The 27,351-nt window shown below is 53.9% G+C and overlaps 1 protein-coding gene and 1 non-coding gene across 2 annotated transcripts; one reads left to right on the top strand and one right to left on the bottom strand.

Annotated features, from left to right (window-relative positions):
- Positions 1-241: 241 nt before the first annotated feature.
- LOC136381807 (lactotransferrin-like) lies at positions 242-25,646 on the bottom strand. Its single transcript, XM_066350340.1, has 16 exons — positions 25,468-25,646; positions 23,094-23,257; positions 19,033-19,141; positions 18,563-18,745; positions 18,118-18,265; positions 16,844-16,899; positions 14,352-14,530; positions 13,723-13,897; positions 12,351-12,505; positions 11,129-11,219; positions 9,267-9,314; positions 8,245-8,400; positions 6,427-6,568; positions 2,914-2,981; positions 568-752; positions 242-262 (listed from the first exon to the last, which is right to left on the bottom strand). Exons 1-16 carry the CDS (start codon positions 25,508-25,510, stop codon positions 242-244), a joined length of 1,923 nt encoding a protein of 640 aa, XP_066206437.1. The 5' UTR covers positions 25,511-25,646.
- On the top strand, positions 17,155-17,230 carry TRNAI-GAU (transfer RNA isoleucine (anticodon GAU)). Its single transcript has one exon. It is a non-coding gene; the product is annotated as a tRNA-Ile (tRNA).
- Positions 25,647-27,351: the final 1,705 nt, after the last annotated feature.

Here is a 27,351-nt window from a genome sequence, read left to right as displayed (position 1 = left end):
GAAACGTGAGGTTTTAACACAAAACTGGAAGTGCTTACTAACAGAGGGCCACAGACTTTAAGGAAATGGTAGGACTTCCTTCGTTCCACAGCTCAGAAACAGCCTTAAAGCTACAGAAGGTCTGAGTGTGCTGTTTGTAGAGATGGCGAGGACAGCGGCCTTGTGTAGGACGCTGCCCGGTGGCTGGCCCAGACGCGGGGAGCACTGTGCACACCATTCTACCTAGTTGTGGGAGGAAGGCTCAACGGGCGCCCTCACTGGCCTGAAGAACAAAAGAAGGGACAAGAAGAATAGCCACGTGCGAGCTGGCCAGTGAGCACAAGCCCGGGGCAGGAGACTCAGGGCAGAAGTTAGGTCAGTCCCAGAAATCCCAGGACTGAAACCTCCGTTGTCCTTATCGAGACTCTGGGCAGCCCTGCAGCATGTGGCAAATCCTGTCACCATCAGCTTCGAGCAGAGGGACTGGAAGAAAGGCCTGGGATAGGCCGGCTGACCGGGCTCTGTGGTTGCCCCGCAGGACAGAAGCCCTCGCAGCTGGGAAAGGAGAGGAGGCCCGGTGGTCCGTACCTGTTGATCAAGCAGCACTTGCTCCAGGTGCCCTGCCTTGTCATTCCGAGACACCACCGCGTGGTTTGGGGCCACAGACAGGTGGCAGCTGGCAGCCTCAGTCACAGGCTTCCGGGTGCCATCTGGGCACAGCAGCTCGAAGTCCTCCAGCTTCAGGTCCCGCGTCCACTCTGCAGTGCCCCTTCCTGGGGAGAGAAGGAGGTGGCGTCGGTCAAAGGGTCCTTCTGGGTGGGCGTCACCATCCACTGGCCTCCTGAAATGCGCGCGCTGGGGTTGCAGTGACGTGAAGGAGAGAGCAGAAAGCGTTGTCACCGCACACGCCACGCGAGCTTCAGGCCTAGCCCACGTCACCGCCGCATCCACACAGCGAAACAGAATCCAGCCACAGAAAGGAGCGAAGCCCAGATACACGCCAGGCTGAGGATGGACCCTGGAAACGTGATGCTCAGAGAAAAAAGCTGGTCACAAAAGGCCACAGAGTGGAGGATTCCACTCATGTGAAATGTCCAGCATAGGCAGATGTAGGGAGACAGAGAGTGGATGGACGACAGCCAGCTCCGGGGAGTGGGGGAGTGACCGCTCCCAGCTACAAAGGCTGTTTTTCTGTTTTGGGGATGGGAGGGTGGTGTTTTTTACTGTGTGCCTGTCAAGGTGTTGGCCAGGCTGAGTGCTTGTCTGGCTGCGGGGTTTCTTTATGCAGGTGTGTGAGCCTGCTGAGACTGGACTGTGCTGGCAGTTGTAGAAGAGACCGCTGAATTTTACACTCTGAATGGATGAATTTATCATATGTGAACTGTCTCTCAATACATTTTTTAGTTTCTAAGGAGAAAACGCCCCCGTCTGTGCCATAAAAAGAATAGCTGGTTTATGTTCCAAACTAAATTGTTTCCTCTTCCCTTTCATATTCAAATGTTCTTTGTGTAACCAGAGAAGAGAAGAAACTTCGATGGGTTTCTCAAAGATATCCGGTCAGTTCCAATGAAATACAGTTGTGAAATCCTACGGCCCTTTAAAATCAAATTTGACATCTGGTCTCTGGAAAGCTCTTAGATGAATGGTTCGTCAATTTCCGAATGGAATTCTATGCACGTCGGCGTGCATGCAAATGCAGGTTCAGTGCTCAGGCCCCCCCTTCTCTCCTGCCCCCTCCCCGCCCTCCCTCCGTTCTCCTGGCTTTGTCCATCTGATGTTGAGGTCATTCCAAATTTACATGTCTGACCTCAGCCCCTCTCCCTGGACGGGAGGAGGCAGGAGCGGCTGTGACTGTTGATATCTCTGAAGGAGGGAGGCGGGGGGAGGGGGCAGTTCTCAGGGCACGAGATGGCAAGGCGCCTGCTGAGGGGGAGGGCTGGGGGGCTGAGGGGCGCAGCTGGGAGTCTTCAATTTAGTCGTTACGGTTTTCACCTAGAGATCAGAGGCGAGAGTGACTATTCAACATCGACTGATCGCTTAGCTCCGCCATTTGCATCTGCCTCTGATTTTTGTACCCCTTTACTCCTAACAAGTTTCCAGACAGGGACTCACATGGGGCTAGAAGAAGGCCCTTAGTTCCTTTTCAAAAGGGAAATTTTATTTGCATATGTTTGATTTGGTTTTTTTTGTAGTATCATCTACATTCAGTCTCCCATAGGCTGGCCTGGGCAGATGGTCTGCCTCTGTGGTTGTCTAGACAAAATGAGGGAACATTTGCTACTGAGTATTGCAGAAGTGTGTGTGTGTGTGTGTGTGTGTGTGTGTGTGTGTGTGTTAGATAGAGAGAGAGAGAGAGAGGTTGGTTTCAAAAGCAATGTGACACCTATAGACATTACCATGTATGCATACCAAAGTAAAAAAATTAACAGAAATTGGCCCTGACAAGTTGGCTCAGTGGTAGAGTGTTGGCCCAGCATATAGAAGTCCCTGGTTCAATTCCCAGTCAGGGCACACAGGAGAAGCAACCATCGGCTTCTCTCCCCCTTCCCTTCTCCCTTCTCTCTCTCTCTTTCTCTTCCCTCCCACACCCACAGCTCAACTGGTTTGAGCACATCAGTCCCAGGTGCTGAGGATGGCTCCATGAAGCTTCTACCTCAGGCACTAAAAATAGCTTGGTTGCAAGCACGGCCCCAGATGGGCAGAGCATTGGCACAATATGGGGTTGCCAGGTGGAGCCCGGTTGGGGCACATGTGGGACTCTGTCTCTCTTCTCTCCTTCTCTCCCTTGCAAAAGAAGGAGAAAAAAATAACAAAAATTAACTTAATCAAAAGTCTGGAAGACGATGTATCTTCCCAGCTGCTCTTATAAATACTAGGAAGTGTTATGATGCCAGAGACTCTGCCCTGAAGGGTCAGGGGAGCATCGTCACTCACCGTCAGTGTTCTCCAGGACAATGGAATCTTTCACAAACGCAACATCTCCAGCATTCTCAGCCATGCACCTAAAAGGTTCCAGAAAATAAACGCTGCCTGGGAAGAGAAACTAGGAGCGTTTTCATAAATATTTGCAATATACATTCCAAAATCTGAAGCGTTGAAGTAAACATGAAAAATTGATAAAAACAAATATTTCCAGGAATTTGGGATTTAAAATAGAAGACTGAACACATATGTGTAGCTTCTTTCCTTCTAAAATCCCAATACAATGATGCCTATGAGATTCTTTTTTTAAGCTATAAACCCGTGAGAGAGAGGGACGCACAGAGAGAAAGAGAGAAGAGAAAAAATGAGAACATCTGGAAGTGAGAGAGAAAATGGTGAGCAGTGATGGACCCAGCAGGGCAATCAAAAGCTGTAACACAGCTGGAAGTGGGGGGACCCGGAGGCAAGCCCGTGAGCACTGCGAACTCCAAACAGGCTCAAAAGCCGGAAACACCAGTGAAAGTGACTGAGACTAGGAAGACTGGATGCGATCAGGGTGCCCTCCAAGCCCATGCAGGGAGATTGACCCTGGACAACCTTATGGGCGAGAGAAACAATCACAGCTGAGGGCAAAGGCTCAACACAGAAATCAAGGAAAGGAGTGAAAAACCTTTATCTTGGAAGATTAAATCATAGCCCCTTACCTCTCTCTCTCTCAGGCTCCCAAGAAGTAGAGAGGAGAATCTGATCAACCCAGAGAAAATGCGCAGAAGTTCCAATAGTTAGATGCCCCACAGTGCAACGACACAAACCGATCGCCCCAGCCTGAGACCCCTACTCTCCACGACACGTCACCTGATGCAGAGCGAACAGTCAACTCTGGTGCTTCTCTCTTCCATGTGGACCAGCAGCCAGAGAGCGTGGGTAGTTGGGGAAATATCAGAAGGCATAGAAACCAGAGCAATGACGTTTAGAGGGTGCAGAGACAATAGAGGAGAGAGAAGAAAACTTTCGTTTAAGCTACGATGAATATCATTAAAGAGCTAAAAGAGGGTGCTGCATTCACAAAACAAGCAGATCTGAAAAGGAACAGCCAGACTACAGAAAAGAGTTTTTAAAAAGTAAAAAATAATAATCACCAAGATTCTTTAAAATAACATAAGGTCTATAATATTTAACTGAGCAAATATCCGAGACACTAAAAAGTAAAGAGAAGCAAATAATAAAAAATAAATAGTTAGAAAATTATGTGTTAATTCAGGAGAGGCTATAATTTAAGAATTCAAGTTTAAAGAGAAATCGGGAGGGGGGGGGCACAGTATGGAAATTATCAAAGAAATAATGAAGTAAAATTTCCCAGAACTGAACAACTTGAGTTTCCAGACAAAAGGGACCACCAGGTGTCCACACCAATAAATGAAAAAGAAAACTCACATAAAGAAATATCACTGTGACATTTCAGAACACTGGAGATTTTTTTAAAATAGCTTTATAAGCCTGACCAGGCGGTGGCGCAGTGGATAGAGCATCAGACTGGGATGCAGAGGACCCAGGTTTGAGACGCTGAGGTTGCCAGCTTGAGCACAGGCTCATTTGGTTTGAGAAGAAGCTCACCAGCTTGAACCCAAGGTTTCTGGCTCGAGCAAGGGGTTACTTGGTCTGCTGAAGGCCTGCGGTCAAGGCACATATGAGAAAGCAATCAATGAACAACTAAGGTGTCGCAACGAAAAACTGATGATGATCGATGCTTCTCATATCTCTCCGTTCCTGTCTGTCTGTCTGTCCCTGTCTATCCCTCTCTCTGACTTTCTCTCTTTCCCTGTAAAAAAACAAATAAAATAATAATAAAATAGCTTTATAATATTATTTTTGGTTTCTTTAACATAAAAAGTTTTCGAGAAACTAGTGTTCAAGGCATTTTTTAATTGATTTTTAGAGAGGGAGAGGGAGAGAAAAAAACACTAACTTGTTGCTTCACTCATTCATGTACTCATTGGTTGTTTCTTGTATGTGCCCTCACCTGGGGTTGAACCTGCAACCTTAGCATATCACGGTGACATTTTAACCAACTGAGCTATCCAGTCAGGGCTCAAAGCATTTTGCATTTGACAAAACCCAAGACTAATTTTTCCTGAAGAGTTTTTTTTTCATTCACTGTTAAATCTCTGTAAATTTAGAGAGAAATATCTGATTTATTTACCTTTCACAAAATATTCTTTGTGTCAATCTGTTAGTCTAAGACACCTTATAAAACTTCTAGAGCTTATTATCTCAGAATTAAGAAGCCAATAATGGCCCTGGCCCGTTGGCTCAGTGGTAGAGCATTGGCCCAGGGTATGGATGTCCTGGGTTCAATTCCCAGTCAGGGCACACAGGAGAAGTGCCCATCTGCTTCTCCAACTCTCCCTTTTTGCCCCCCCCTTCCTCTCTTTCTTCTCTGCCTCTCTCTCTCTCTCTCTCTCTCTCTCTCTCTCTCTCTCTCTCTTCCACTTTTGCAGTTGTGGCTCCATTGGAGCGATTTGGCCCCAGGCACTCAGGATGGCTCCATGGCCTCCGCCTCAGGCACAAAGAAGAGCTTCATTGCTGAGCAACGAAGCAACCCCCGCTAGATGGGCAGAGCATCACCCCCTAGTGGGCATGCCGGGTGGATCCCAGTCAGAGTGTATATGGGTGTCTGTCTCTGCCTCCTCTCCTCTCAATGAATAAAAAAGTAGCCAAAAATAAATTGTTGAAAGCTCAAATATGAAGCTTTTGAGAACTGTAAGTCACATACCAAGAATCAAAAATAGGGACAAATTCGAAAAATCAGAAGACAGTGATGCTTTATATTTGCTCTATCATCTGTCTCAGTTCCATGATGCCATCTGGTGGTGAAACGTATCCTTGGAGAACGGAGAAAAAGGGAGGGGGAGAGAGGACGCTGTGCCTGTCAAACCCCTAGTGTATAGTAAGTATCACGGAAAATCAATTCTAATGAATGAGATTGCAACGCGCAGTTGTGAATAATCACTGCAAATAACTAAGTGGTTATAATGCTGGAAACCTATTTTGTGGTTATTTCTCACTTCACCAGTGGAGAGTAAAACCACAATGCTGCTCTTTCTCTTTGCTATTTCTAAGGCCAACATCAAAAAGTGAAATGTAAAACGCCATGACCTAGAGTGAGCGAGAGGGCGGTAGTTATGAAAAAGGTTCTTCCCCATAAAAATGCATTGTAGAGAGGACTGAAGACCCCATGCCCTATCCATTTGGTTTTGAGGACGAAGACAGTGAGGCACATGGAGGTGACTTTGGCTCCCGACGACAAGGAGCCCAGCAGAGCTGAGGTCAGACAGCCACTGTGAGCCTCCACTTTCTGGGGTGGTGAGTGTGGTGAGTGGAGCCCTCAACGGAGCCGTCCATTGGCAGACCCCCAAGGGAACCCCCGGCTCTGCTGTGGCCGGCCACGTCTGGCCCTTTAGGAACGCAGTGCCAGGATGGTGGAGGGTGAGCCACCAGGCCCTATCCTATGACTGCAGCACTCACCTGAACGCCCCAGTATACCCGAAGTATCTCTCATTATTGTTGGGGACACACTTGTCTTGGCCCGAGTCGTCGCCAATACACAGAGCGCAGAGACTGGAGCTCGGGTCTGACCCGGGAGCACAGCTTTCACTGAAGTATTCATCTGTAGGGAAGGACCATGGGGAATCAGCTCTACTCACCTGAGTTATCATAAGCGGCCTTCACCCAGCACGGGACACAGCCTGGTTTAGTTTCATTCTCTTGCCCAGGATAGAGAGAACACAGTCACTGTCACAAGTAGTGAGGTGTTAGGACCAATCCCGGGCCCACCAGAAATCAGGAAAGGCTTCAGACTGTGGGCGTTGGCAGGAAGGCTGGCTGGGGCTGAGGGAGAGAGTCTGCCTGCCCAGAGGGTCCTATCGTCACAGCCTGGAGCTGAGGGGCTGTGCCACCTCAGCTGATGCACTAGGCCACCTGCAGCACGACCTGACGGCTGTCCACTCCAGGACCTGACTTCCCCTTTCCCTCAGTGAGAGGACTCCGGCTTTGTACCTGGGCACCGGGTCCCCAGCCTCGCTGATGCCCTGTGGCGAGCGCAGCCGTGTGGCGAGGTCCTGGCCAGGGAAAGCTGAGTGGGAGTGTTGGGTGCCAGCATCTTGGGAACATCCCTAAAAGGCAGGTGGCACGTGCCCTTTGCCCCTTCTCTTCCTTCATTCTGCACATGGAATGCAGTCACGGGCGCTGACCCCCATGACACGAGCCTCTGAGGCGACTGTGAGCGTGGAAGCCGCTCACAGGGCAGCCAGATGTCTGAAGCCTGGGTGGCTGACACCAGGTAGTCCTCCTGCCAGCTCTGCACGACCCACCTCTGCGCTTCACTCACAGGCGACAGAAATCAACGTCTGTCTTGTTCAAACCTCCACTACTTGGGGGTGTCTGTCCTCGTCGTTGAACCAAATCTGAACTACCCCGTCGTGTGACGTAGCCCACAGTAAGGAGTGAACACGTGTCCGTATGTGTTCAGGAGAGAAGAAGCAAAGGTGACAAGAAAGACCCGCCTTGATGAGCCAGGAGCCCCGTAATCAGACGGGTTCGCTCAGCACCTGCCCCAGGTGAGCCGCGCCACAGGCCACCTCGGGGTGGACGGGGACTGGGGGGCGTCCCACTGTGGGCCTGGCAGCCTCCCCACGGCTCCGAGTCAGCCCACGGGGTTGGAGGGAGAGACAACGGGGTGCACTGCGGTGACGAGCAGAGCCCGTGAGAGGCAGCCCGAGGGGACGCCTGCACAGCCGGTGAGCCAGGGTGAGGACACGCCACACACCTCCGCGCCACCAGGCCCACGGCAGGCAGGGCGTGGCTTATGCACGGGGGTGAGCATGGGATGTAGCGGGGAGAGAAGGCCCCAGAGCAGGTGAAGCCAGAAGCCTTGAGGGCTTATTCTGCTTCCTGTGCAGGGCGGACTGAGAAGTCAGTTCTGCTGAGTAACAGAAGTCACCTTTCATGAGACAGGCAGGTGCCTTTTCCCAAATTAGGAAGCCCGCACCTGTGTGGAATTTCTATTTGGAGCTCCAGGAGGCAATAAATACCATGTGTACTTCTCAGAGCCCGCACCCACTCTTAGAGCGAAGAAACAGACTGACAGTCCTGTGTTTTTCCGCCGAGCGGGCTGGACAGGACATGGGCAACAGTGCAGAGAATCGCTTCAGGCACCAACACTGAGGGGCAGCCAGGGGGAGAACTTGCTTACACCAACAAAGGCCGTGGGTGCCCCCCCCACCCCGTGGAACCTTATCTGTCCACCCCCCAAGATGGCCGCCCTCCTCCCTTAGGGCTCCTTACCAAATTTGCAGGAACCTGTCCGGTTGAGGAGCAGGCCCATGGGGATGTTCCAGCCGGCAGTCCTGTCCACACCAGTGTGGCAGGACTTCTTGCCTAGCACAGAATTCCAGGTGAAACCCGTATTGGACGTCTTGACCACCGCCACAGCACGATACCCTTGGGTGACAGAAGAGCCGGTCTTAGTCTCCAGCGGGCCTGGCGTAAGGACTCTAGTGCAGCTGTCTGCACCTCAGCCCAAAGGTCAAGAAGCACCATCAGAAACGACTTCCCCAGGCACCGTGTCTTAGATAGACCAGAAAAGCTGCTGTCCTATGTGAAGGTGAGATTAACTTGGGCTATGAAATGAGACAGGAAGAAAAGCTGGCCTTTTAAGCAATTGCTGGGGAGTATCCCCTTGACCAGCCACACACTGTTTCTGAGTTATAAACCAGCAATTCATCTTTAGATGTGAGCTACTAAAGCCACAAACGCTGAACATCTCACGTGACCCCAACAGTGTATCGATCACCAACTGCAATACGCACGGGGTCAGAGCAATGACGGCCACCGGGCTAAGGGCTGTCTAGATGCAAGGGTGTCTCCAAGACCTGCCCCGGGCTGGGTCCTGCGCTGGGAGAGGCTCACTGTGGTGGCACAGACAGACTCGGGGGGGCAGGTGGGGCTGGCGTGCAGAGCACGGGGTTTGCACAAGCAACAGAAGCTGTACATCATCGCTGTCTACACCTGTGGGGGAGACCCGGGACACTTTGGGAGACTCTGAGCTGCTGTTTCCATAGGAGACGGGGATGTAACACCTCTCCTTCCACGTGGCCAGGACGCACTGAGGAACTCTGAAAGCTCTCTCGCTGCCAAGCGTGAAGATCCATCTAAACATCAGTTATAATGACCTCTGAATGATCCGCAGCTTCAGAAGAACTTTGGCTGCACCGCTTTCTGTGAGTTGCTGTTTTTAGTTCCTGCCACCTCATCCTCCAGCAACAAGGGCTGACCCTTGACCCTGAACCCGACCGATTCCAACTCACCTTCCACCGGTCGGTCCACACAATCTGAGTTACTGTTTTCTTTGGATTCTGAAACAGTAAAAACAATCAAAACGTCACGAAACACTCAGATTCACTGAGAAGTCACAAACTTTTAAATCTCTACAATGCAGAATCAAACTCGAAGAGACTGTCCCAGCAGCTCCAGACAACAGTGACACATCCGTGTGTTCACCAAAAAGCACAGACACAGATGTTCATAGCAGCACTGTCCACAACAACAGCCGCCACCTGGAAATTACCCAGGTGCCCAGCACAATAGAACGGATAAATACCAGTGGTCCAGCCACGCAACCGAAACCATACCACAAGACCGTGTTCTACAACCACGCCCTGTATGGAGGAATAGTGAGCATATAACACTGAGCAAGACGCATGAAACAGCACGTGGTGGGCAGCTGCTTTTACATAAAAGCTCAAAAACAGGCAGGACTGCTCAGTGGTGTCCTTGGAAGTCAGGAGTCATTATTACCCTTGCTGGAGGAAGGGGGCCGGCAAAGGGAGGACACAAAGGGACGTGTGACACATGTTGTGTCGTCATCTGGGCACTGGTGCCTGGGGATGCTCCAGTTTGTGAAATGTCACTGAGTCGTACACTTATGTGCACTTTTCTGTATGTATATTATACGTTACAGAGTCTTTTATAAAATTCAGAGGAACGATTGTGTGCAGAGCCGCCGTCGCTCTCCGACGCCAGCGCCTCCTCTAGCTGCCCGAGGTCCGGCCAGAGGAGAAGGGGGAGAAGTAAAGAGGTCTCTGTACCATGGCACTCCTACAAAGCGACTGCCCACAAACTGGCCGGAAGGAACTGGCTACCAAAGCGGCTCCCAAGAGTGCGCCCTCTGCTGGAGGGGTGAAGAAACCCCATCCTTACAGGCCTGGTACAGCGGCCCTTTGTGAAATGAGAAGTCATCAGGAGTCCCCTGACCTTCCGATTTGCAAACTTCCCTTCCAACACCTGGTACAAAAAAAAAAATCGCTCAGTAGTCCAAAATAGATGTGTGCTTCCAGAGTGTAGCTCTTGGTGCTTCCCAGGAGGCCAGGGAGGCCTGTCTGGTTGGCCTCTTTGAAGACACCACCCTGTGTGCTGTCCATGCCAAACATATAACAATTATGCCAAAAGCATCAGACTAACATGCTGCATATGTGGAGAATGTGTTTATGAATCCACTATGGCCTGACCGGGGTAGCACAGTAGATAGAGCATCCACTCGGGACGCTGAGGTCCCGGATTTGAGACTCCAAGCTCGCTGGCTTGAACGCAGGGTCACCAGCTTGAGCACGGGATCACTGACATGATTCCAACATCGCGGGCTTGAGCCCAAGGTTGCAGGATTGAGCAAGGGGTCACTGGCTCGGCTGGAGCCCCAGGTCAAGACCCATATGAGAAGCAATCAATGAACAACTAAGGCGCTGCAACTATGAATTGATGCTTCTAGTCTCTCTCTTTCTTCTCTCTCTCTCTCTCTCTCTCTCTCTCTCTCTCGCTCTTCCCACCTCTCTCGTATCAAAACAAAAAGAATCCACTATTTCATCCTTTTAAAAAAAATTTTCTTCTTCCTGTTATTGGTAGTTGTGAACATTAGATATTTGTTTTCCATGGGCTCAGAAGGCACCTAAGTGTAATATTGCAAGTGGCGAACAGAGGGCAGAAATCAGATACTGGCAGAGGAAACCACTGTGTGCTTTGTCTGGTCTCAGCACGCAGCTCCTTCCGATTCTCCTGTTTGAATGTATCCATCCTTCTCAGTGTCCCCACCCTGACCCACCAAGTGGGTGACTCCTCCATACCCCCACCCCGTGGCCCAGGGGTACAGACCACAGAGGACGCTCCCCTCACTTACTCTGGCTCTCTGCCAGGACAGGCACCAAACCACATTCACCCGCAATGTAGACTAATCCTCCGTCCAAACTCAGGGCGTCGGCTTCTCCTTTCTGCAAAGACAAAGCAACTCTCCTGCACCCCAGTGAGGACGTTTTGTGTCCCGCCTGTCCTCACAGCTCTCTGCGAGCATGGCTGTATGCCAGCTGCCCCAGGGACGTAGCAGAAAGAGGCAGGGAGGGTTTGAACTGAACACCCAAAGGAAGCACCACCACATGCGCGATTCATCTGCCGCCAGCGCCACGTGCCTTTCCTGCCGTCCCATCCGTTGCAAAGGCCAGGCCCAGGCCACGCTCACCCTCTGTCCTCCGAGCAAAACCCTCCCTACACTCCGAGCACTCTCAGGACCACCCTCCTGCACGGGCCTCACTCACTCGGGAGACAGATGGGGCCAGCTGACTACACTCGAAGGGCTCCACAGCAGTCGGTCAACAAACGAGCAAAAAAATTCTAATTAAACTGGCTCACCATCAGGATGAGCGAGCCCAGGCTCCAGCATGGAAACACGCCTTCACCCAGACCCCAGGCTCTTTCTTTGGTCCAGAAATAATTCCTTTACAACAGTATTAAAAATAACTGGAGATGTGTAGGAAGGTTTCTGTGCAAGGGTGTGCATCACAGGGTTATTGATAATAACAAAATCAGGGCACAAAGAAGAACAGGGTCATGACCAAGCCACAGCCCCATAAAAAGATACCTTGATATTATTGTTTCACAAGCGTTTTCAAAGACTATGTATTCACCTGGAGAAATGGCCATGATATACTATTAAGTAAAAAGGACTCAACCCACCTAACTGGCCAGCCCATGCCTGGATGTACCCAGACATCCTGGGGTCGGGAATTACCCAAACTTTAGCTGTGGTTTCTCTCATGTGAGGTCACAACTGGTTTTTATTATTTATTTTACAACATTCCTTTCTATATTTCCAAGTGACCTGCAAAAAATCGTGAGTTTTTCTTATAACCAGAGGAGTTGCAAGCCCACGATGAACAATTCTTTAACAGAAAGCTGTGGCCTGTTTGCACACTGTGCGCTGGCCTCCAGGGATCCCGCCCGGGACCCACCCTGCCTGATGTCACCAAAGGGCCTCTTAGCACCCAATCACTTCTAAGCAGGTGCCCACGACCTGGGGTCTTCTATGGAGGCGACTGCCCCGCCCGCACACGGCACAGGCTCCCTACCATGACCAGGGTGATGCACTCCTCGGGGGTGGTGGCAGTGGCACAGGCCACTGTCTCGGGGCTCTGGCTGCTCCATTGCTGGCACTTGCGCTGCTCGTCTGGGCCCACCGCGCACCACACGACCCGCGAGCGCCGCTCCTCCACTTCCACTGCCGCTGCGCAGGGGGACACAGCAGTCAGCAGGGGCACTGAACCTGGCCAAGGACACCCGGGGCTTCGCCGGCTCCGCGGCCAGCGCGCTCCCTGCTGGGCCCGCCCGTGGATACCAACCGGACCTACTTCTAGATGGAAGAGTTCCGTCTGGCACCTGCGCCTCGTCCCCTCCAGCGCCAGCGCTCAACCCCGTGCCAGACGGGGGTGCCGCCTGCTGTTTCTCAGTCACATTCTTCTCCTGGCTTCTAATCCACCCTTCAGTCCTTAGTGTAATGACTTGTCTAATATCTCAGCCCCGCGGGATAAAAGCTCCAGAGCACAGAGACAGTGACAGCCCCCAGGAGATGGCCCCAGGGGACCCTGAACGCAGCTCTGACCTTCCGTAAGGCCAGCAGCAGTGCAACCTCTGGGTTCGCCCAGACCCCAGCGCAAGCCCAGAGGAAGACCCGCGGCTGAGCGGACACACTGAGGCATCCGCAGCCAAGACCCGAGCCCAGGCATGGGGCAGTGTGCCACCAGGCCTCTGGCTTCACCCCGGGAGGGGCCTGGATCTCTGGGCTCGTGGTCATATTTCTCACTTCATAGGAGGCAAATTGATTTTTCCGTCAGGGCTGGGAGCCCGGTATACACAGGGACATGTGGCAGCATTAATCACTTAGCTGATACATTCCTTTGGAATCCCTCCCACGTGTTAGAATGCCCTCACTTGGTTGACAGAGAACACTTGCACCTGCATCAAACCTACCCCAGCAAAGACTTCCAATGGCTGGGACGTGAGGAAGTGGCCACTACCGGGCAGGGCCCCGCGGCCTGCGCTGGAGGGGGTGTGTGGCGCCCTCCCCAGTGAACCCACCACAGCTCCCCATTCTCACCGGTCACCCAGCCACGGCTCCCCCCAGTAGACCCAGCCACGGCACCCTGCCTGCAGCGGCCACCAAGCCACAGTGCACCATCCTCACCGGCCACCCAGCCACAGCGCCCCACCCTCACCGGCCACACAACCACGGCCCCCCACCCTCACCGGCCACCCAGCCATGGCCCCCCACCCTCACCGGCCACACAACCATGGCCCCCCACCCTCACCAGCCACCCAGCCACGGCTCCCACCAGCAGACCCAGCCATGGCCCCCCACCCTCACCGGCCACCCAGCCACGGCCGCCCTCCCTCACCGGCCTCCCAGCCACGGCCCCCCTCCCTGACCGGCCAGCCCTCACTCACTTCTCTCCAGGTTCTTGACAGCAGTAACGAAGTTGGCACCGAGGTACATCCCAGCATCTACCTGCGAGGGGACCCTCAAAAACCCGAGGGTATTATCTTTGAACAGCAGGTCCTTCTGCCCGGGAGGGGAGCTGAAGAGCTGGAATGATGATGACTTGCCTCTTCCAAAGCGCTCCTAATTGAGGAAAGATAGAATTGACGGTGTCGGTGGAAAATAAGGAAGAAACAAACACACAACGTTGAAAAGGAGTATCAGGAACTGAGGGCTGGTTCTGAGAGCGGGAACGTTGGCTGACTTCCTCCTGCAAGGGACTCAAGCCATTTCTGTGACACAGCTCAGTCATGGCTTCATCTTTAGAGTACTGCTGGGGTCCAAGCACCCTAGAGCCCCGAGAATATTGCCCTGTCCACCCTGCTCCTCTCCAGCCCGTGAGACACCATCAGTCAGTATACCTGAGGGCCTTCCTAGCTCCTGCTGTCTAGAGGACAGCCTGGGCATCAGTCCACTGAGCCCAGACACGCCTGTGCGATGGGACTACAGGGAGGCCTCTGGAGAGGCGGGAAGTTAAGGGAGGAAGGAACCTCCAGCCCCAAATGCAAGCAGCTGGGAGGACTGTGGGCGCGGATACCTGCGCCTTGCTGAGAAGCTTCCAGATCAAGTCCTCCTTGCCGTCTACACTTCGGGCCATAACAGCATGAGAAGGGATCCGGACCAGGTGGCAATCCTTGAACTCATCCACTGGCCTCCGAGTATTGTCTGGGCAGAGCAGCTCAAACTGGTCCCTCTCAGCCTTGTCTGGCAGGTCCTCTGGGGAAGAGAAGAGAAGAGAGGGTCGCAGGAACCAGATGAGCCCACTCCAGCCAGTAAACATGCACTGGAGGTCCCCTCCCCCCGGAATCTGAGACATCTTACACAGCTGGCACACCTGGAGAGTCAGAAAGAAAGACAGTGGATTGCTCCAGACACTCGGAAAGGTAGACAGTGCCCAGAAAGCCTTGGGGCCCAGCCCAGGGATGTTCTAACTAGATCGTACACCTGCCCTGGTGCTGGTGAGCCAAGGAAGCTGAGCCAGACCCCATGTGTTTCCATGGAAACCCCACTTAGAAAAGGGTCACATGGTGGAGACAAACCCAGAGACCAGCCAGGGGGTACTGCCTTAACCCATCCCTAAAAAGAATAAAAATGGTTGGAATGTGGTGGGCCCGGCCCTGGAGACCCTGGCTGAGCGTGGTGGGCCTGTGGGCCCGGCCCTGGAGGCCCTGGAGGCCCTGGAGGCCCTGGCTGAGCGCGGTGGGCCCAGCCCCGGAGGCCCTGGAGGCCCTGGAGGCCCTGGCTGAGCGTGGTGGGCCTGTGGGCCCGGCCCCGGAGGCCCTGGCTGAGCGTGGTGGGCCCGGCCCTGGAGGCCCTGGCTGAGCGTGGTGGGCCCGGCCCTGGAGGCCCTGGCTGAGCGTGGTGGGCCCAGCCCTGGAGGCCCTGGCTGAGCATGGTGGGCCCGGCCCTGGAGGCCCTGGAGGCCCTGGCTGAGCATGGTGGGCCCGGCCCTGGAGGCCCTGGCTGAGCGTGGTGGGCCCAGCCCTGGAGGCCCTGGCTGAGCATGGTGGGCCCGGCCCTGGAGGCCCTGGAGGCCCTGGCTGAGCGCGGTGGGCCCAGCCCTGGAGGCCCTGGAGGCCCTGGCTGAGTGTGGTGGGCCTGGCCCTGGAGGCCCTGGCTGAGTGTGGTGGGCCCAGCCCTGGAGGCCCTGGAGGCCCTGGCTGAGCGTGGTGGGCCCGGCCCTGAGGCCCTGGAGGCCCTGGCTGAGCGTGGTGGGCCCGGCCCTGGAGGCCCTGGCTGAGTGTGGTGGGCCTGGCCCCGGAGGCCCTGGCTGAGCGTGGTGGGCCCGGCCCCGGAGGCCCTGGCTGAGTGTGGTGGGCCCGGCCCTGGAGGCCCTGGAGGCCCTGGCTGAGCATGGTGGGCCCGGCCCTGGAGGCCCTGGAGGCCCTGGCTGAGTGTGGTGGGCCTGGCCCTGGAGGCCCTGGCTGAGTGTGGTGGGCCTGGCCCTGGAGGCCCTGGCTGAGCGTGGTGGGCCTGGCCCTGGAGGCCCTGGCTGAGTGTGGTGGGCCCGGCCCTGGAGGCCCCGGAGGCCCTGGCTGAGCGTGGTGGGCCCGGCCCTGAGGCCCTGGAGGCCCTGGCTGAGCGTGGTGGGCCTGGCCCTGGAGGCCCTGGCTGAGTGTGGTGAGCCTGGCCCTGGAGGCCCTGGCTGAGCATGGTGGGCCTGGCCCTGGAGGCCCTGGCTGAGCATGGTGGGCCTGGCCCCGGAGGCCCTGGCTGAGCATGGTGGGCCTGGCCCCGGAGGCCCTGGCTGAGAGTGGTGGGCCCTGGAGGCCCTGGAGGCCCTGGCTGAGGGCGGTGGGCCCAGCCCTGGAGGCCCTGGAGGCCCTGGCTGAGCGTGGTGGGCCCGGCCCTGGAGGTCTTGCAGGGAATGGCGTGGGTCTGTCCCCAGTGGTCCTGGGTAGAATGTGTTCAGCCTGTGCATACCCAGCTACTGTGCTTCAGTATGTTGTCCCTCTTGCTGTCCTCCTCCAGCCAGACAGTAAGAGGACACACATAAAGGCGTGAGTCACGGAGCTGTGTGGGGTAGAGGGACAGACAGGATGACCTGGCCCATCACTAGGGCGACAGATAAGTAGAATCTGGTGCACCTGTTCCACGGAGCATCCTCGGCCGTTAGAACCAGTGAGCTAGACCTTTGTGCAACAGCAGAGAAATCTCTAACACAACATGCTGGGTGGAAAACCGTGGCCGCAGCAAGGTTTCTAACATGCTCAGTAATGCGGTCTCCAGTGCTCAGCAAACGTTCTGTGAGCTTAGAACCAGCACTGGACGTTTACAAGACCACATACATTTCGGAGGACAGGTACCTTGGCACAGCGTCTGTGAGGGGGAAGAGAAAGGCAGAGCAGGCACAGGAGCTTTAAAGAAAACTATTTAAACCATGAAATTACATAAAACAAGAAGTGTGCCCTGTAGGGAACCTTGATAATAGTGTGCTAGGAACCGAGGAATCTAATTAGCTTAATCTTCAGAATTAGGAGAAAATAGAATGAAAGGAGGCAATCCCGTGGCTCTTCTCTGGGCTCTTACCAAACACCATCGCCCCCTTGACAAAGGCCACGTCTCCGGCCCCGTCCCTCAGACACCTGTGAAACGAGAAGGAGCGGAGGGTCAGCACAGCGCGGCCTCTCCCCAGCACGTCCCCATGGAGCAGGGCTTGTCTCCTGGGGGCGTCCGCTGCTTGGAGGGCAGGGCTCAGAGGCTTTGGGACACCCCGGCTGAGAAGGTGGCAGGGGCCACCCCTAGGCAGATTCTGAGGAGGATGTTGGCCAGAGGCCGCCACCTTTTGCTTTAAGAGCTGAAAGGGCAAAGTCTGATGTAATAAAGAGCTTGGAAGACTTGCCCTGGCCAGTTGGCTCAGCGGTAGAGCGTCGGCCCGATGTGTGGAAGTCCTGGGTTCAATTCCCAGCCAGGGCACACAGGAGAAGCACCCATCTGCTTCTCCACCCTTCCCCCTCTCCTTTCTCTCTGTCTCTCTCTTTCCTCCTGCAGCCAAGGCTCCATTGGAGCAAAGTTGGCCCGGGCGCTGAGGACAGCTCCATGGCCTCCGCCTCAGGCGCTAGAGTGGCTCCAGCTGCAATGGAGCAAGACCCCAGATGGACAGAGCATTGCCCCCTGGTGGGCGTGCCAGGTGGATCCCAGTCGGGCGCATGTGGGAGTCTGTCTGACTGCCTCCCAGCTTCTAACTTCAGGAAAAATACAAAAAAAAAAAAAAAAAAAAGTTTGGAAGACTCTACAGCAGTCTCGGCCATGTGGCGCTTCCCTTCAGGACTGAGTGGACAAATGCCCTGGGCTGGCAGAGAAGCGGGGAGGCCTCCCTCTGCAAAAATGCCTGAGTCCAGGAGGCAGATGGGGTAGGGGAGCAGAATCAGCCTCAGCTTAGGGGCAGAGGGGACACAGGGGGCCAACCAGGCGGGGCTCGCTGTCTCCCAGCTGTGGTGTGGGGGTGGGGGAGGGAGATCGGAGGCCCTGGTAGCCCAGACCAACGTCAGCCTGGACACCCCACTCATCTGTAATAAGGGAGGGGACAGAGGTCAGCAGGTGGAATCAGGACAACACAAGGGTAAAGCCAGATCCAGGGTTCTCTGGGGAGACACGGGGTACGCTGCAAAGGGACTGCTGATCAGGCTGGGGTAGAGGTGACGGGAGCACGCGCTGGGCAAAGCCACCACCCTCCTTACACCCAGTCTCTCTGTCCGCATGGCAGCTACTGGCTGAGCTCTATTTGGGACCAGAGAAAAAGCCCCCTGGCCTGAGGACCTTTGGCGCTTGGCCACCAGGGAGAGGAGGACAGTGTAACTCACTTGAGGGCACCGGAGAGGCCAAAGTAGGGTTCCGCGGAGGAGCAGGCGCACTTATCTTCCCCTGTCCCCGCACACAGGTGACACAGGTTGGGGTACTGTGTCCCATCCACACAGGGGACACAGCTCGCAGAGAAGTAGTTGGCCACAGCTATGGGATGCAGAGAAACGGACCAGAGTGTGAGGCAGCCCCGGCCACAGCCGCACGCCTCCCGTGGGCAGCCCCTCTCTCCACCCCTGCCAGATGTGTCGCCTTGGTGGGGAGGTTCGGAGCTCAGAGACCAGCTCCCGAGGGCCCGTGGCACAGCGAACCACGCAGGTTAACCTCGTCCCCACCTGGACGTCACCTGCACATTGCCCTGTGTGATCCCGCGGCAGCTGTGTGTGAACAGGAGTGGAAAGCCCGGTCTGAGACCCCTCCCTACACTCCCCCCCACCGCCCGCTCACCTTCCTGAAGGGGATCGGGTGGCCCCGCCCAGTTCAGGTACGGACGAAGTGTGCCTATTGGCATGTTCCACCCGGCGGACCTGTTCAAGCCCGTGTGGCAGGACCTCACGCCTCGTGTCTCGTTCAGCTGGAAGTTGCTGTCCTTCCTCACTACGGCCACGGCATAATACTGGGTCTGGGGCTCTGCAAAGGGGCAGACGGAATCAGATGCTCTTGGCCTGGACCCAGGAGAGAAAGACAGCCCCTGGTGGGAGGCGGACCTACGTGCTGCAGTTTCTTCTGGTGCAGAGCTGTCCTGATTCCTCTCCCCCAGTGGGTCAGCCTCTGGCCCCAAAGCACCAAGGACTCCGTCCCCTTCAAGTGCCATGACATCCGAGACCCCCACCTCTGCGACTCATCCACTCTGACTCCACGGAGCCCAGGGCCCAGGCCACGGCCACCCCAGCTCTGGGTCCCCAGGGAGAACTCACGTGCGTTGGTCCCGTAGATCTCTGCCGCTACGGGTCTCAGTCTGTACGGGTCTAGGCCGGCCTCATACACTTGGCCGCCATCCAGGGTCACGGCGTCTGCCCTCTTCGACTGCAAGCAAAGCGGCCAGATCAGCTTCAGATGATACCCCGCCCTAACCCAGGCAAGTGGATTTCAGGATGGCAGAAGGGTCTGCGGCTGGGAGGATCTTCAAAAGGGCCCGTTTCTGATTGTGTCCGCTCATGTCCTGTGACAAATTGGGACCACAGCCACCAGCCCAACTGCTTTAACTCTTGAGGTTGGGTCTCTGACTCTTTCTCGTGTGACTTCTTTTTACAGCTGTGAGTGTGTGAAACACGGAGTTTAGCCCTGGCCGGTTGGCTCAGCGGTAGAGCGTCGGCCTAGCGTGCGGAGGACCCGGGTTCGATTCCCGGCCAGGGCACACAGGAGAAGCGCCCATTTGCTTCTCCACCCCTCCGCCGCACTTTCCTCTCTGTCTCTCTCTTCCCCTCCCGCAGCCAAGGCTCCATTGGAGCAAAGATGGCCCGGGCGCTGGGGATGGCTCTGTGGCCTCTGCCCCAGGCGCTAGAGTGGCTCTGGTCGCAATATGGCGACGCCCAGGATGGGCAGAGCATCGCCCCCTGGTAGGCAGAGCGTTGCCCCCTGGTGGGCGTGCCGGGTGGATCCCGGTCGGGCGCATGCGGGAGTCTGTCTGACTGTCTCTCCCCGTTTCCAACTTCAGAAAAATGAAAAAAAAAAAAAAAGAAACACGGAGTTTACTCTTCTATTATGGTTTATGAGTTATTGAATTATTTCTCATACGGAACAACTTGAAGCCTTCTTTTACCCCACCCTGTAGAACTCTGCTGAGCACACACCCTTCACGCAATTTGAATTTAAAGTTGTCCGCTTTCTTCACTGCTCTTGCTCTGTATTGATCTCTTTTAAGCTCTTTTTTATTGGATAGACATTTTCATTATTCAGCTATCTTTAAGTAACAAGCCCACGGTCGTCCTCTTCTGCCTATCCCATATTCTCACGTGCTCACCTAATTCTTGTATTTGCGGTCTAGTACGGATAGTACCCTGTGGAAGGTTTCGTCATCTAAACCTTACACCTGTTCATGTCCTTACTGCAGTAGCGCCTTTTATGGATTTTACTGACGTCATAACATCTTCTTATTATGTGCCTATTCTATAAGCTATTAAAGAATTCCCCCAAATGTTCAGCACTTGGGTTATTTCTGACACTTTTGCTGTTAAAACTGCGCTTTTATGGGTAGCTGTGTCCTTGTAGCTTTTTTCCCTTCTGATGGCCTGTTGCCATGGGATGGGCATCAGAGGAGGCGATCACCTAGACAGGGAGCATGTTCATGGCCCTGGCTGTGCTGACGCTCGGCTTTCCAGAAGGTTCTGACACTCATTTAGAAAGCTAGTGAACGTGGTGGTCATTTCACTATAGGCTCACCAGCAGGATCGGCTTCCACGTTATGGTGTTATTACTTTAGAAAGTGTAAGTGCTGGCCTGACCTGTGGCGGTGCAGTGGATAAAGCGACGACCTGGAAATGCTGAGTTCGCCGGTTCGAAACCCTGGGCTTGCCTGGTCAAGGCACATATGGGAGTTGATGCTTCCACCTCCTCCCCCCTTCTCTCTCTGTCTCTCTCTCTCTCTCTCTCTCTCTGTCTCTCCCTCTCCTCTCTAAAAAAAATGAATAAATAAAAAAAAATTTTTTAAAAAAGAAAGTGTAAGTGCTAACAAATTTCTTAGGTTTGGTTTTCTCTGACTATCCAGGAAAAATATTTTTATTAATTTTGGATTCTGCTTATGACTACGCCATTGACATCATTTTTCTTGCGTGATCCTACATTTCTTACCCATTTGAATTGGTTCTAAATAGAAGGTGAATTGTAATCTCTTGTTAGAACTGGTGCATAGTTACTCTAGTGCTTTCTAAATTTTTGTTTAAATGTTTCTAGTGGTTATGAATTAATTTTTTTGTATTTTTAGATCTGCCAGTTTACTTCATTTAGTTCATTGCTTAAAGGCTGAGAGATTTCTTTATGCTATAGTTCTGCTAATTAATCTCTCCTCTAGTTTTTCAATAATACATGCTTGCCTTTTTTTTGTTTGTTTTGTTTTGTTTTTTTACAGAGACAGAGAGAGAGTCAGAGAGAGGGATAGACAGGGACAGACAGACAGGAACGGAGAGATGAGAAGCATCAATCATTAGTTTTTCATTGCAACACCTTAGTTGTTCATTGATTGCTTTCTCATATGTGCCTTGACCGCGGGCCTTCAGCAGACCGAGTAACCCCTTGCTTGAGCCAGTGACCTTGGGTCCAAGCTGGTGAGATTTGCTCAAACCAGATGAGCCTGTGCTCAAGCTGGCGACCTTGGGGTCTCGCACATGGGTCCTCAGCATCCCAGTCTGACGCTCTATCCACTGCGCCACCACCTGGTCAGGCCATGTTTGCCTTTTAACCATTTAATCAACCCCAATTTTATTTTGATGCATGGTATGTGAAACTGATTTCAAATGGGACGGTGGTTAAAAAGGCAGATTTTGTGACCTCATTCACAGATATTTGGGTTGAATAGGTCAGACAAGGACTCAGGAATCAACATTTTTTAAGTAAGAGGAGGGAAGATAGTGATACAGACTCCCACATGTGCCTGGACCGGGATCCACCTGGCAACCCTTGTTGGGGCTGATGCTCGAGTACGGAGCTATTTTTAATGCCTGAGGCTGATGCTGGCACCAATGAGCTCAGTACCCAGGGTAGACGATCGAGCCAATCGAGTTACTGGCTGAGGGAAGAAGGAGAGAAGGAGGAGAGGAGGAGAGAAGCAGGTGGTCACTTCTCCTGTGTGCCCTGACCGAGAATCAAACCTGGGACATCCATACGCCAGGCTGACAATCTATCCACTGAGCCAACCAACTACTGCCTGGAATCACTGTTTTAAACCAGCAAGAACTGCTGGTGCTGTTTGTCCACAGGCCATAGTTCTAAAATAATATCCTAAAACATTGCTCAAACTAGACTTTTCCCCCTAAGTACTGTTCCAATAACCTAGATCTTACTGAAAATGTGCACACAGATTACCCGCTCTGTGCTAGAGTCAAGTACACACAACTGTGACACAGAGAACATAGTTGTTGGGTGAATCAGTAAAAATTATTTCAGTAGCTTTTATATCCCAACAAACAAAGAGAATCTGAAAGCATCCAAAAGTCATGATTCTCTTTTCTCTCTCTGAAAATTTCTCAAACAGACGTCTTTCTCACGCCCGCCGCCCTGGCACGTCCCCACAATGCGATGTGGTGCCTCTGACCGGCTGAGCTAACTTCTCTCCGGGCTTAGAGGTCATGATCTTCTGGAAACTTTACCTTTCAGAGCAACCTTGACATTTGCCAGTGTTACATATCCACCCAACATGACTGTGCCTGTGTCATTTTTGCACAGTCGTTATCAACAATGTATGTTGAGATCCCAGTTTCCCCACACATGGTCTCTCCACTTTGGAATGTTAATTTCTGCATTCCACATAGCATGGTGTCCTGTGAGAGAGGACTGCCCTACCGGGCCAGTGCTCAGGAGGGAAAGCAGAGGGAGGAGGGGAGAGCACGCTTTTTGTTTGTTTTATTCTACACCCTTCCTTTCCCTCCCCTCCCCTCCCTTCCTTTCCCTTCCCTCCTTTCCCTTTCCTCCCCTTCCCTCCCCTTCCCTCCCTTCCCTTCCCTTCCTTTCATTCCCCTCCCCTCCCTTCCCTTCCCTTCCCTTCCCTCCCCTCCCCTCCCCTTCCCTTCCCTTCCCCTCCCCTTCCTCCCCTTCCCTCCCTTCCCTTCCCTTCCTTTCCCTTCCTTCCCCTCCCCTTCCTTCCCTTCCCTTCCCTCCTTTCCCTTCCCTTCTTTTCCTTCCTTCCCCTCCCCTCCCCTTCCTCCCCTCCCCTCCCCTTCCCTTCCCTTCCCTCCCCTCTCCTTCCTCCCCTCCCCTCCCCTCCCCTTCCCTTCCCTTCCCTTTCACTCAGTTTGGTCTTACTCAACCTATGGCGCTGACTTACCGCAACGGCCCGGATACATTCAGTGTAGGAGTTTCTCCTCACGCAGGAGATAGGAGGGCCACGCACTTTTCGCAGGTTTCTTTGGAATTTGGAGCATTTCCTTGACTCTGCTTCTGATACGGTGCACCACCGAACACTATTCCTAGGGGCAGCCAGACATAGTCCTGGGAGAAACGCCAAGAAGTAAGTGTTCGACCACTGGGCACGGAGGAGACTGCCTCATCCTCGGACGCAGTCTTCCAGACTCCGTCTCTGTCTGCTCCTCGCCGGCCCTCCCCACTGTGTGGCCAAGGCAGGCCTCTCTCTGCAGGCGGAGGTGTCTCCCCGGCCTGATAAGCGCTCTGACCTGGCCAGAGGGCTGTGATTCTCAATAAATTAGAGGAGCCGTTCGGAACCTCTGGCTTCTTTTCCTTCCTGTGACTGACACTAGAAAAATGACGACTCCTTACGTCCGTTTATGGAGTTCTTTCACCTGTCTTGTCCCACTTGAACTTGGAAGGTAGGCAAGAAAGAAAGGATTCTTGCTCCTCGTGTGGACACTGGCTCTTGAGGAGGCTGAGTGATTGACTGCGCAGCAGCGGGGAAGTCCAGCCTAGAACCCGGGTCCCTCCAGATTGCTGTGTCTACAAGCCTCCTCCCAGGGGATGCCTCGGAACGGAGGAGAACACACCTGGCTCCTTGTCAGTAGCTGCAGGAGCTGGTGTACCAAGCGGGTCAGTGTGCCTGCATAACCACCGTTCACTGTATCAGAAAGACTGATTCTCCTGCCAAGCCTGCCTCTGTTGCTAGAATCTGTGCCGTTAGGGAGAAGGCTGGACCCCATTTGCTCACAGCTCTTACAGACCACTTGGACGCCTGGTAAAGGGTATTTAAGAAAAACCTATGGCGAACATGATATTAAAATGGTGAAAGACTGAATGTTCTCCCCCAAGATTACGAACAATGCGAGGACGTTCACTCTTACTTCTTCTAGTCAACACAGTACTGGAGGGCCTAACCACAACAATAAGGGAAAACCAAAAACAAAAAGATGACATTCGGACAGAAAAAGAAGAAGTTAAATGGTCTTGACTTGCAGACAACAGGATCCTCTCAGTAGAAAATCCTAGGGAGTCCACAAAATGCTGTTAGAACTAATAAGTTCAACAAGCTAATGGGATACAAGATCAATGTATAAAAGCTAAGTATATTTTTGCAAACAAGCATGGCATGGTCTGAAAACAAAATGAAAATATAATTCTATACATAATAATAGAAAAATATTTAACGGAAAAAAATGCAAGACTTGCACACTGCAAACTGTAAATGCTTGTTAAAGGAAATTAAAGATCTAAATAAACGGGGAGGCATTTATGCTCAAGCTTTATAAGACTTAATATTGTTAAGATGGTAACTCTCCCTAAATTAATATAAAGAATCAACACACTCCCTATCAAGTGAAAATGGGTGCAACTCTGAGTCAGACCCCTGGACCTCCATCCATGACCACCTCCGGGAAAGCAAGGCTTCCGGCCTCTTGGCCTCTCCCAGGTGGCCCCAGCCCTGTGCTGTGGGCCCGGCAGGCCGCACATCAGGGAGCAGAGGGAAAGTGGTCCGGAGCTGTCAGTCCAGGCCATGCTCAATCCTGCCTTAGGGAGGAGAGGGATGCCAGCACCCACAGAAAGGAATGGGGAAGGGGACCAGGAGACAGGGGCAGGGCCGGAACCATGCTACCTAGGCTTGGGGACATAAGCTCACTGCTGCTCTCTAACCACCTCTCCCAGCAGATGTCCCAGGACAGGAGGAGAAGGCACCTGGCTGCAGCAGAACTGCCCGCCACTGCCCTTTTGCTGCTGGCTCCTGGGACCCGCCCTGCTCTGAGCAAGCCCCGCCCTCATTCCCTTACATTACTAATGGCCATCACTGCGGAGCGCCCTCAGAGACCCCAGAAATTACTTCAGATGTTTGGGTACAGAATTCACAATTGTTTAGCCAGGTAGGGCGGCTGGGTCCGCCTCCACCTCGGGCAGCAGCCAGCCCAGAGCTCCCAAGAGGACACACGGCCTCCCTCACCTGAGGTCAGCCGCAGCCTGGGACAGTTGGAGACAGAACAGAGGCTGTCCAGAGTCTGACCCCAGAATTCACAATTGTTAGTCTGGGAAGGTCCGCGCAGCTCTGGGCTTCCCCAACTAGCTTAGAAGCGCTGGCTCCCGCTCCTCCCCCAACCGGTGGGCGGGGCCGGCCTGCGACTGCCCTGGCTGGGGGCTGGGTGTCCGCAGAGCTCAGGGACAGTGTCGACCACCGTGGGGCCCAGTGACAGGGGGCCCCTGCCCCGTTGGGCGCAAGGACCATGTCGCCCAGTTGGTGAGGCGCATCCCAGGGTACGTGCACTCACCAATGGCCAAGAGGGACAGCAGAGCAGGGAAGATAAGCTTCATGTCTGGGGTCCTGCGGTGACTTCAGCAAACGAAGCCTCTGCCACCTGCGCCTGCTCTGCATCCCTTTATCTAGGGCTTGATGGCCTCACGGGGCTTGCCCCACCCTGTGGACCAATAGGCGCTCCTGGCAGCACCCCTAAACACACACACACACAGACACACACACACACACACACACACACACACACCAGTTCCTGCAGGCCCGAAGAACCCTGGGGTGGGGGCGGGACAGTGGGGGGGAGGGGGGAGGAGAGGTGCCTGGGTAGGGCTTGGCACCTGGAAGAGAGGAAACCCAGAGCCCAGGGAGAGTTGAGAAGTGGCCCCCGCCCTGCCTTGCCCCGCCCTGCACAGCAGCACCTGCCTGTCCAGCGGCCTGAGGAGAGACGACGTGAGGACAGCAGCAGGGAGTGGGTGGGAAAGGCTGAGGTGGGGGCTCCCTGATCACCCCCAGCCCCCAGCACTCTGCTGCGAGGACGTGGGAACCGACTTCCACAGAAAGGCCTCTCTCCTCCCTGGAGCCCTCATCAGCTTGCGAAGATAAGGAGAGAGCCCACCAGGGAAACCCCTGTGCTGAGCTGCGAGCACAGGAGCCAGGGTCCCCCAAGCCCTAGAGCACCCCCCTCTCAAGGCCAGAGATGCTCTCATCTTAGTGGACTAGTGGCCAGCCCAGGTCGTGAGTGTCTCTACAGGGGTCCTTAGCAGCCCGGGCCTGTCCAGGGACGCACCTTCACTTCCCTCCCCCGCCCCTCCCAGCTCTGGATCCTCTCCTGCTCCCCCTCCCTCTACTTGGGTTCGACCCAAACCAGAAGTGAAGGTAGCACCAGCTCCGGCCCCTTTAGAAGGTGCTTGCTCGTGGCTGTGCCATTTACTCCTTTTTATTTTATTTCATTTATTCATATTTTTTTTAGAGAGGAGAGAGAGAGAGAGAGAGAGAGAGAGAGAGAGAAAGGGGGGAGGAGCAGGAAGCATCAACTCCCATATGTGCCTTGACCAGACAAGTGCAGGTTTCGAACCAGCGACCTCAGCATTCCAGGTCGACGCTTTATCCACTGCGCCACCACAGGTCAGGCTATTTTATTTTATTCATTTTAATGGGGTGACACAGATCAATCAGGGTACAGAGGTTCAGAGAAAATATCTCCAGGGTATTTTGACATTGATTATGTTGCATACCCCTCGCCCAAAGTCAGATTACTTTCTTACACACATTTACTCCTGAAGTGTGTGTTATTCCTGACGCTACACTCCCGGGCTGCACAGCGGGTGAGAACAGGCCCAGGGTTCTGTCCAGGGCAAGGGCCCCTCATCCCCAACCTCTTGTGTGTTCACGTTGAGAGGGAGAGGAAGGTTGGGGGGCAGGCACCCCCTTTTCTTGATCCCCAGGCAGATCTTTATCCTGAGCAAAGAGTATTCATTTCCAGGAGAAAAAAAAAGACATTTGGGAAGAGACTTTTAATGTCTGGTCACCTGGTTGACCCTCTTAAAAAGAGACTTGAAGTCCCTGGAGCTCTGTGGTGTTTGTGGGGGATAAGGAGAAGCTTTGGGGGGGGCATAGCTCTGAACCAACAGCACTGTTGCCCATGTTGCCCCCCTTGCCAGGGAAACTCGGCAATCAAAGAGCTTCTCTCCGCTTGTCTGTCCCGCCCCTCCTTCATGTCTTCCCCTTCCTCTCTGAAGGCCCCTCCCTGTGGTGCTCCTCTCGCCCCCGTGTCTGGCCGGGGCGGGCCCAGGCTCTCGGCTGCTCTCGGTCGGTATCTGTGTGTCCTTTCCAATTACCTCTTCTGCTTCACTCACGACGTGCAATCCGGTGCCCAAACATACTGTGTTCCTTCATCCTGCCT

The sequence above is a fragment of the Saccopteryx leptura genome, chromosome 10, assembly GCF_036850995.1.
Source record: "Saccopteryx leptura isolate mSacLep1 chromosome 10, mSacLep1_pri_phased_curated, whole genome shotgun sequence".
Taxonomy (NCBI): Eukaryota; Metazoa; Chordata; class Mammalia; order Chiroptera; family Emballonuridae; genus Saccopteryx; species Saccopteryx leptura.
Note: the sequence above shows the minus strand (reverse complement) of the source record. Positions and strands in the feature narration are given on the sequence as shown.